Genomic DNA, 10,627 nt, shown 5'->3' with positions numbered 1-10,627 from the left:
AAAATCTCCAGGGGCCCTTCCCGCTCTGACTCCCAAGATCCTCTCCTGTGACCACCTCAGATGGAACAACAGAGACAAACAGTGGGGACGGGGCCAAATCACAGGTTTATTGGTTTCCAGCTCCAGGCAGTGCACTGGCCAGGCCACAGGACGCGATTAGAGAGGGAGCCAGAGCCGGCACTTCCAGATCTCGTTGGGTCCTAGCAATGCTGCCAGGAGAGGTCTCCCTTCCCCAGTCACCTCATGCTGCACGGTCATACTGGGGTGGATGGGCCTGTCCTGACTGTGATTTAAAAATTGAACCTGGAAAAATAACTCTTGTGAAAATTCCACTCTGAGACCAGCAGGAAATGGACTGTCATATGGCGCCAGCTGGGATTCATTCCCAGAGGGTATCTGAGTGGGCACAGGAGCTGAACCCCCTCTTCCTGCCCCCCACGTCTGTTGCAGGCCTCAGGACAGCACGTAGACCTCCAGCAGGCTGGAGACGGCGTGCATGCGGTAGAAGATGCCGAAAGGGAGGCAGATGTTGACGATGGCTGCCCAGAGGGAGTAACCGTAGAAATCCACCTCCACTGTGTTGCTGAAGTGAGGGCGGGCCCCGAAGGCAGGCATGATCCACAGCTGTGTGGAGAGAGGAGCATTTCAGGAGCTGGCCTGGATGATGCTGTGGGCTTTGCTGGGCCGTGGCTAGATGGGGGCCCATCTTTCTAGCTTGGTGGACAGGGAGGTCTGGGTGTCTGTGAATGGGCAGCTCTAGCATTTTGGACAGGACCTGGCACTCTCTAAGGGGCTCAGGAAGTAAGCCCAACTGAATTTGCCATCCCCAGGCTAGGAGTCCACCTGTGATCGCCTCTTCCAACATTTTAGCAGGGCCTCAGTGTGAGATCAGGGAGGGGAGAAGAGGTTTCACTAGAAGAAGAGGTACGAGCAGCAAAATCAGCAGCTCTGTCCTGGGGGGTTGTGTGCACATGGGTGGGGGTGGCAGAATCAGATAGGCTCAGGGCAGGGAGTTTGAGGTTCAGACAGAAGGCCACCCCACCCCTGCCCTCCCTGAGCTCTGCCCTCCAGCTCTCCCCTTATCCCCTTCTCCCTTCCTAGGAGTGGGAGAAGGTGGAAGTTGGAATCCTGCTTCCTCTCTGGCTATGAGCTCAGAAGGTTCAGGTGTGGGTAAGAAGCAAAGAACAAAGGTTTCTAAGCTAGCCCCACCCCTACCCCTGATTAACTTCATCCTTGGGCACATCACAGTCCCCTCTGAGCCTGTTCTGTCCTATAAAATGAAGGAGATGGAGAAGATGCTACCGGAGGTGATTTAGGCTCAGATACCTGGAGCAAGAATAGCCTCCCAGAAGGTGGCCCCTAGCCTATAAGCCAGGCCTGGGTGGAAGGTGAGGGTGGGGCCAGAGGGCAGGGGGCCAGGCACCAAACCCAGTCCAAGACATGCCAAGGTCTGGGCCTTAATGATTCTACTGGTAGGGTCAGAAACTGATGACCACATTTTTTTTGAAGTGAAACTGATTGTGTTGGAAGGCTCCTGCCTGGCAACATCTGTGGGGCCCATGTCCTGGTGGATGGTCCTTCAGAGTGGGACCTCACCAAGAATGACTCTTAGGGCCGCTGGTGTACCTTATGCAGGTAGGATTTCATGGGGTACAATTCACTGTGGCACTCTTGCTCTGTACTGGGATATACCCACATTAAGTAATTTTCTGTATTAGGGATATTTTTCTATTGGAGGTTACAGCTGAAAGGATTGTTTTTCTATTGAGTGAAACTTCATTAGAAGTGTTTTTTTCTCGGCCAAGCACGGTGGCTCACGCCTGTAATCCCAGCACTTTGGGAAGCTCAGGTGGGCAGATCTCGAGGTCAGGAGATTGAGACCATCCTGGCTAACACGGTGAACCCCCCGTCTCCACTAAAATACAAAAAATTAGCTGGGTGTGGTGGTGGGCACCTGTAGTCCCAGCTACTCGGGAAACTGAGACAGGAGAATGGCGTGAACCCAGGATGCGGGGCTTCAGTGAGCTGAGATCACACCAGCCTGGGCGACAGAGCAAGACTGTCTCAAAAAAAAAAAATTTTTTTTTTTCTCTTTGAGATGTACCCACATAGGTACATGTTTCTATATCAGAGGTAATAATAAGCCCCCACTGGGCCACTTCTGTCTTGGGTTGTACTAGAAACACCAGGAGCATTTCCCTGCTGGGATGTACTTTCATTACCAGCGTTTCTGCCCTGGGAACTTCTATACAGAGAACAGATTTGTACTGGGTGAAGTCTGTTGCTTTTCTTTTTTTGACAGAGTCTTACTCTGTTGCCCAGGCTGGAGTGCAGTGGTGCAATCTCAACTCACTGCAACCTCCGCCTCCTGGGTTCAAGCAATTTCCTTGCCTCAGCCTCCCGAGTAGCTGAGATTATAGGCACGCACACCACCATGCCTGGCTAATTTTTATATTTTTAGTGGAGATGGGGTTTTACCATGTTGGCCAGGCTAGTCTCGAACTCCTGACCTCAAATCGTCCGCCTGTCTCAGCCTCCCAAAGTGCTTAGATTACAGGTGTGAGCCACTGTGCCCAGCCAAGTCTGTTGCTCTTAATCTTCGCTGAGTCACTGGGGAGGGGGTGGCTGTTGTAGACACCCTCCTTCCCACTTCACTCTGCTAACAGACCGCTCACAGTTACGCTGGTCTCTGCTCTTCCTGAGGCTGCTCCAATTATTCTGAGAAGCAGGCAGGTCACAAGTTCCCAGGAGCAGTCACACCTCCCACTGGGGGGTGAGGGCCCCGCCTTCCACATTAGTTCTCAGCTCCCTCTCACCTCTGCCCAGTCCCTGTATCAACCTTCCCTGTGACCCCTCCAGCTCCATCCGCTGCCTGGATGCCAGAATGTTAGGATTTCATTTTCTCTGTGTGCCCTGAGATGCCATTTGCCCCAAAACTACAGCTGGCCTCCCCTGAACCTGCTCCTTTCCTAGAGAGCTGTAAGATTCTCAGGCGGGCTGGGGGTAAGACAGAGAAGGCTAAGGGCTTAAGCCTGCAACAGCATCCTTCCTCAGCCTCGTCTCCCAAGCCCACCCTTTCTTGCCCCAGCTACTCACGATGACATTGCAGAGCAGGAGAAACAGAGAAATGTCTCTTAGGCACCGGCGTCTCCATTGGCTTCTGGGGGCTGAGATGATGGCCACTGCTTCTCGCTGGTCTGCGGGGCTGGGGCTAACCAGCCTGGGGGTAGGTGGGCAGGCAGGCAAGGTGTGGAAGGCGTCCAGGTTGGTGAAGGTGAGGTTTTGGCAAGGTTCCTTGGGGGGGGTACTGTGAGGCTCAGCCCCGGGCGGTCCTCGGTGAAGGCTCTCGATGATAAACATGTTCTGGAAGGTGTGCTGGGCAATCATGAGCAGCGCATGGGTGAGGTCGAGCCCTGCCAGCAGGTCCTGGGGTGTGCCCGCCACCACAGCCACGATGGAGTAGTAGGAGATGGCGTACTGACCCAGGGCAGCACCCATCAGCAGGGCCACGTCCAGGGTGCGCGTGGGGTTCTTATGGTGGTCCATGGCCCGGCGGTCAAAACGGTAGATGATGGAGCCACTCAGGCTGACCAAGGTCGTGAGTCCCAAGCAGACAATGTTGAAGCTGTAGTAGATGACCAGGGCCTGCCGGGTGCGGCCCCCGCCCCCGCTCACTTGAACCTCATAGATGATGAAGACAGCCAGTCCCACCACGAAGAGCAGCAGGCCCAGAACCGGGCCAGCAAAAAAGGTCTCCCGGAAGAGGCTGAGAGGGGATGGGGTGTGGCTGTGGCCAGGGGTGGAGGCCAGGAATCTACCCACGTTCTTCCACATGACGTACAGCATGGTGGAGGCGAAGAGGCTGTACTCGATGTTGAAGGGATAGAGGTAGAAGTACCCCTGCTGGAAGATCTGGCAGACGGCCGTGCTGCAGAGGCAGGAGTCTCCTCCGACTGGGTTGCCCGCACGCTCTGTTGTGGAGAGAGAGACACAGGGCTGGACTGCCCTCCCACCTTCCTAGAGAGGTCTCACCCCTAGCCTGTGACCCTTTTTGTTTTGTTTTGAGATGGAGTTTCACTCTTGTTGCTCAGATTGGAATGCAATGGCCTGATCTTGGCTCACTGCAAGCTCCACCTCCCGGGTTCAAGCCATTCTCCTGCCTCAGCCTCCCAAGTAGCTGGGATTATAGGCGCCGCCACCACGTCCTGCTAATTTTTGTATTTTTAGTAGAGACAGGGTTTCGCCATGTTGGCCAGGCTGGTCTCAAACTCCTGACCTCAAGTGATCCGCTTGCCTCAGCCTCCCAAAATGGTGGGGTTACAGGTGTGAGTCATCACGCCCAACCTAGCCTGTGACCTTTGTTAAGGGCAGGGTCCCTGTCTTTCATGCCTGCTATATCTACCATGGTATCCCTCATGCCTTCACAGGGTGTGGCACACTCCTTCACTTCACAAATATTTTTTGAGCACCTACTGTGTGCCAGAGACTGAGATACATCAGTGCTCAGTAAGAACAGTCTAGGCCAGGTGCAGTGGCTCACACCTGTAATCCCAACACTTTGGGAGGCCAAGGTGGGCGGATCACCTGAGGTCAGCGGTTTGAGACCAGCCTCACCAACATGGTGAAATCCCGTCTCTACCAAAAATACAAAAATTAGCTAGGCATGGTGGCTTGTGCCTGTAGTCCCAGCTATATGGTAGGCTGAGGCAGGAGAATTGCTTGAACCCAGGAGGCAGAGGTTGCAGTGAGCCAAGATCACACCACTGCACTCCAGCCTGGGCAACAAAGCAAGACTCTGTCTCAAAAACAAAACAAAACAAAACAAAAAAAAACAGTCTGAACCACAGGGCTGCTCACTTTACCTCATTCCATTCCTTCCATCCCTTCGTGCTCTGGCTCCCTGAGATAGAAAGTGGCTCTTGGGAACCTCTAAAGTTCAAGCTTCCTCACGGCTCTTCCCACCATCTGAATCAGCCCAGAAAGCCAGCTGCTGTACCCAAGTCTCCACCATGACCTCCCGTTGCTTTTGTTTGTACCACATGGAAAGAAGTCTTGACTTGACTCCAGAATGTATTTGTAGGATACTCTGGGCCTTGGCAAATGTCTCTTTTCATCCTAAGAACTAGCCCTGCTGGTTTTGCAGATGAAGAAACTGAAGCTCAACGTGGTGACGTGACTTGTAAATGCAGAGTGGATGCAAACTGCCTGACTGCTGACCCTGGGACAGGGACTTCTCCGGCAGGCCTCTCTCCAGTCTGCAGGCCCCCACGTGAAGTCCATCACCTCCCTGGTTTGCTTTTGCACCCTCAGGAGTCCTCTTTGTTCAGGGTAGTCCTTTGTAAGGCTTGCTGGGCTGGGGTCTCCCTGAGGGCAGGGGCCATGCTTTCTGTTGCTGGACCTACCGGTCCTAGGAGCATACATGTCTTAGTTATCTTGTTTGGTCCTGGTTATTGGGGGACCCTAGAGAAGTCCAGAGAATGAAGACTGGAGACTGGATCCCGTTCCTCCCTAGTTTAGCATATTGGTTAAAAACAAAGATGGATATGAATGCTAGTGCTAGACCTTGGGTGAGCTACTTAAGCTCTTGCTGCCCAAGTCTCTGCACCTATGCGTGGGAATGGGGACAGTACCTATTTCACAGGGAAGTCTTGAGGGTTAAATGTGGTGTTGAAAACACTCAGCACAGTGCCTGACATACAGACCTCAGTAAATTGTCACCATTAACATTGCAATGCCATGATTATTTCTCACCTTCTCCTCCTCCCCAGGCTCTCGCATCTGATCCATGCTTGCACCAAAGAACCACTCTGCCTCCCTTCTGCTTTTCCCAGCTTGATCACTCTTGCCCTTTCTTCCTGGATTCTGGGTCTGGGTCTCTCTCTCTCTCTCTCTCTTTTTTTTTGAAACAGGGTCTCACTCTGTCACCGAGGTTTGAGTGCAGTGGCGCAATCACAGCTCACTGCAGTCTCGACCTCTCAGGCTCAAGCGATCCTCCCACCTCAGCCTCCCACAGTAGCTGGGACCACAGGCATGCACCACCACACCCGGCTAATTTTTTGTAGAGATGGGGTTTCATCATCTTGCCTAGGCTGGTCTCGAACTCCTGAGCTCAAGCAATTCACCTGCCTTGGCCTCCCAAAGTGCTGAGAATACAAGCATGAGCCACTGCTCCTGGTCCTGGGTCCTTCTTGGTGGGATGGAGACTGGATGGGGGGCCTGGGCTGCATCTTGAAGGATAAAAGGGTGCCTCGATACTTCCCTTCTGGGGTCACCTACACCTATCCTGCAGAGGTAGATCCTGCAGCAGGAGGAGGTCTCTGGCTCTCTGCTTTGCCTCCATGCCCTCATGGGAGACTGACGTTACAAACTCGCAAAGCACCCAGCCCAAGGCCTGGTAGCCACAGGGCCAGCATTAAGAGGAAACTCACGGTCAGAGGCGAGATGGGCGTGGCTGGCGTTGCTGTGAGAGCTGCTGTAGGAGTGGGATTGGTGCACAGATTCATCCACCACGGCCGCCATCCAGATGGCCAGGTTGGTGGTGAGTGTGAACATGAGACCACACCTGTTTGGGGTTGGGGGCAGGGACAAAGAAGCCTGTGATTCTTTGGCAGGTTGGGGAGCAATACTGAAAGCTGGTGTTGAGAATTGAGAAAGCAGCCAGGCCCTGTGTGAACAGGGAAGCTGATTTTGCTAGGAACACAGCCTGGCTGGTATGCCACCCAAGAGAGGGCTAGGAGATTTTCCCGGGGGCCACCACCACTCCCTCCCCTGGGAGAAAGGGCCCCACAAAGTAGTGGAAGTCATCCTGACAAAGCAAGGAGGCCTTGGCTGCAACCCCACCCAGGGGACATAAAGAGAGGCCCTGCCCCGGGGTGGAAAGCCCGAATCTCTCCTGCAAGGTGAACACCAGCATACTGGGCACAGGCATGCAGCTGCAGCTCTCACCGGGTCAGATTCAGGTGGACGTGAACGCAGTCTTTAGCGGAGACCCAGAGGAAGTAGGTCTGTATTGAGAGACATTGGTGAGAGTCATTTACTCCATAGATGGACAAAACTCCAGTGCACCCACGTCCATGCCATCTTGTTCTCTCTGCCTGACGAACCTTACACCGAGTTATTAGGTTCATTTGAGTTTCACAAAATGAGGTGGGGGCTGGGTGCGGTGGCTCACACCTGTAATCCCAGCACTTTGGGAGGCCGAGGCAGGTGGATCATTTGAGGTCAGGACCTTGAGACCAGCCTGGCCAACATGGTAAAACCCTATCTCTACTAAAAATACAAAAAAATTATCTGGGTGTGGTGGTATGCACCTGTAATCCCAGCTACCCGGGAGGCTGAGGCAGGAGAATCGCTTGAACCCGGGAGGCGGAGTTTGCAGTGAGCCAAGATTGTGCCACTGCACTCCAGCCTGGGCGACAGAGTGAGACTCCATCTCAAAAAAAAAAAAAAAAAAAAAAGGAAAAAGAAAAAAATGAGGTGGGGAACACTGTCTCTTTCTATTCTGACACAGTTTGTATAAAATAGTGGTTCTCCATTCTTTAAAGGTTTGCAAAACATCACATGTGAAACCCTGCCCGTGGTGGGGTTTATTTTGTGTGGAGGTGGGGGTCAAGTAGATTTCTGACTACCTAGTTTGTTGTTTTTTTTTTTTCTGGGAGCAAGGCCAGCCTCAGGTTAGGTCTTGCTCAGGGTAGAAGGAGCCTCTGCGGACTTCTCACCTTCTTTTGACACCATCCCCTGCTCATCCTCTTCCTCTGTTGCCGCACCAGGACTTGCTACCGTCTGGCTGCCTGTGAATCCCTGCTATGGCATTTGGTGATGTGGGGATATCTATATTTTCATTTTACCTGAGTATTCTTCAAACCCATAAGATATGAAAGACTAAAGCTACATAAATGCCACAACCACACGTGTGCTGAACTGTGAAAACCTGGGCAGCAGGGGTGATGTTTCTGGGGAGGACATCATCCATGATGCCATTTTGTTCATGATAGAGGGCTGGGGGCTGTTCTGATCCCATCTAAGCCCAGTACCGTCTCAGCTCGATCAGAAGATCTTTCAAAGTATTGTTTATGCAACAACAACTACAAAATGAATGTTTGAGAAATCCCAGTTACAGGCTACCCTACTTTCCAAACAAATACAGAACAGAGGGACCAAGCTGGCAGGAGCCTGGACTGACACAGAAGCCCCCTACGGGTACCCAAGGAGGGCAGGCCAGGTTCTAGGAGACAGGGCTGGCTGTCACAGCTCACATCTCCTAGGTGTTAACTACTGGCACTGCTTAAGTTGAAATAACATTGCAGAGCTCCAAGTGGGAGCTCACGTTGCGATATTACTTCATTATGACGTGTTTCTGCATTGATGGACTCCTGTGATGCTCTCTACAGCCCTGTTCCCAGTTTACTTAATAGCTCAGGATACGAGGCGGGTGGAGCTCAGGTCTCCGATCCCCTGTTGGGTCCTTTCCAATGGCCAAGTGTTAGCTCCTTTCTTCCACACAGCGACACTCCTCCACCCACCTGGATGATGACAAACACAGCCTGGATGACAGGGTGCAGGATCTTTATGGCCGACTGGCACTCAAAGAAACTGGAGTAGTAGCCGGTCTTGAAGATATCCATGATGAGGGTGCAGATACCAAATAGCACCAGTCCACCTGAGAACCAGGGGCGAATGGGTGGTGGTGGTAGATCAGAGAGGCAGGAGAGAAGGCCTGCCCAGCTGAGGGCAGGCCCTGAGGATGGGAAGCTAGATGGGTGGGTGGACAAGTGAGTGAGTGCACTGTTGGATGGATCAATGGGGAGGGTGGGAGGATAGGTGGATAGGTGTATAGACAGACTGAAAGGTGAATGGGTGGATGGAAGGGTGAGTGTATGACTGAGTGGGTGGATGGATGGACCTGCTACCAAGCCCCCCTCTCTTTGGGGCTGTGTGGATACCACAAAGGGCCCTGGCTGGGCTCTTTCAGTGACTGCTGTCTTCTGGTTCCTGCTCTCCATCAAAGGCCCTCCCTCAGCCAGCCTTCTCCAATCTTCGGACCAGGGGACAAAGAGGTCCCGCCTCATCCCTCTATTTATCCCTTCCCCAGGACCCCTTCCCTTCCTCTTTATCTTTAACTGCAGCCCACCTCACCCTCCGGTCCTCCTGGTCCTCCCTAGGCAAACTCTCACCCTCATAGGTCACCCTGGGCTCTGCAACTCCTGTGAGAGCCCTAGCCTGCAGCTCCCTGCTGTGCCCACCCCACCTCGCCCCCACCTCCCCTGGCACCTCGGAGCCAGATGGGGCCAGCGTGGGCGTCCCGGTAGGGTACTGCGCAGGGGCAGCGCACGGTTCGGAGGAGGTAGAAGAGGATCCAGAGCATTGCCAGCAGCATCATCGTGGTGAGCAGCGCGAACACGTCGGTGTCGTACACGGCCACCTTGTTGAAGGCTCCGCCGCTGATGAGCGTGCAGGCGAGGAGCAGCACGTTCGCGGCCAGCAGCACGGACAGTAGGCGGCCGCCCTTCTTCCACACCTCCCTGGGGCCCGCCCGCGGCGCCGGGGGGCTCTCCTTGGGGCCCGGGGCCAGCTCCTCGGACATGGCGGGGGCGACTGGAGAAGGCTAGAGGGATTACTGTTGGGGAGGAGCGGACAAAACTCCAGGTCAACCCCGACAGCTCTCCTTCCCCCATCTCATCCCTAGATTTGGGGACTAGGGAGTTCCTGACCCGCAGGGTGGGGGCTTCGGGTGCTAGAGGAAGCGCTGGGAAAGGGGAAGAGAAAACACGGAACCTGCCCCTCTCACTGGACAGGAAGAAATAAAGGAGAAGCGGCAGCACCCGGTTGGACCCCTCCAAGGTCCCCACTCCCCAAGTCCGACTACCCTTTGGCCCGGGGCACCCACCTGGCTGGGCCTGGAGCCGGCGCTGAGCTGGGGGTCAGGGGACAGTGAACGTCTCCTCTCTCCCACGCCGGGATGGACAGGCGCTTTATACCCAGGAGGACAGGGTGATTTACAGCCGCGGGAATTCGGCTCCATAAAGCTCTCAGTCCCGCTCACATGATCCATCTTTCTCCAAGGTGAATTTAGGGAAGAGCCCGCGGGAGCCAGATAAGGCAAGATTCATATTTACCCTTTGAGAGGCGACCCCACTCCGTCACCCCGGTGCGGCCAGGCTCGGGCGCGGCCCCGCACTGAGGCACCCAGAGGGCACCCCGCCTCCGGTGCCCACCGCGCCCTGGCGTGCAGCATTCCAGGCGCCCAGAGCCCCGAGAGCTAAGCTCAAGAGACGTCCCAAAAGCCCGCGGGCACCCTGACGCCCTCCAGCCGCGGCGCACCCTGAATCCTGTGCTCCTCTGCTCCTGCTCGGGATGGGAACCCCAGCCCCCCTCTCCCCTACGATCCTCGCAGTGATCCAAGCTCTTTTTTTCTCTATCCCACCGCCCTGCCTGCGCCCCCGCCGGCCCGCGCTCTGCTGGATGCTGCGAAGTCCGGCGCTTGGGTGCGAAGTTCCACGCGGCGCAAGGAGCCGCTGCCTGTCCTCTAGCGCCCTCTGCTGGAGCGCGGTCGAGGGACTCCGTGCGGGCGGCGGCGGCCAGGCCTGTCCCACTCGCTGACCATACTGCGGTCGGTGCTGGTGCCCCT

The 10,627-nt window shown here is 54.9% G+C and overlaps 1 protein-coding gene across 1 annotated transcript; it reads right to left on the bottom strand.

Moving 5' to 3' along the window:
• Positions 1–86: 86 nt before the first annotated feature.
• OTOP2 (otopetrin 2) lies at positions 87–10,179 on the bottom strand. The gene is made up of 7 exons (XM_033182102.1): positions 9,887–10,179; positions 9,271–9,616; positions 8,523–8,659; positions 6,946–7,004; positions 6,429–6,562; positions 3,097–3,971; positions 87–624 (listed from the first exon to the last, which is right to left on the bottom strand). The coding sequence occupies exons 2-7, from the start codon at positions 9,581–9,583 to the stop codon at positions 454–456; spliced, it is 1,689 nt and encodes a 562-aa protein (XP_033037993.1). The 5' UTR covers positions 9,584–9,616; positions 9,887–10,179; the 3' UTR covers positions 87–453.
• Between the last annotated feature and the right edge of the window lie 448 nt (positions 10,180–10,627).

The sequence above is a fragment of the Trachypithecus francoisi genome, unplaced genomic scaffold, assembly GCF_009764315.1.
Source record: "Trachypithecus francoisi isolate TF-2019V2 unplaced genomic scaffold, Tfra_2.0 Lachesis_group20, whole genome shotgun sequence".
NCBI classification, from domain to species: domain Eukaryota; kingdom Metazoa; phylum Chordata; class Mammalia; order Primates; family Cercopithecidae; genus Trachypithecus; species Trachypithecus francoisi.
The sequence above is the reverse complement of the archived record's forward strand: the minus strand, read 5'-3'. Positions and strand labels throughout refer to the sequence as shown.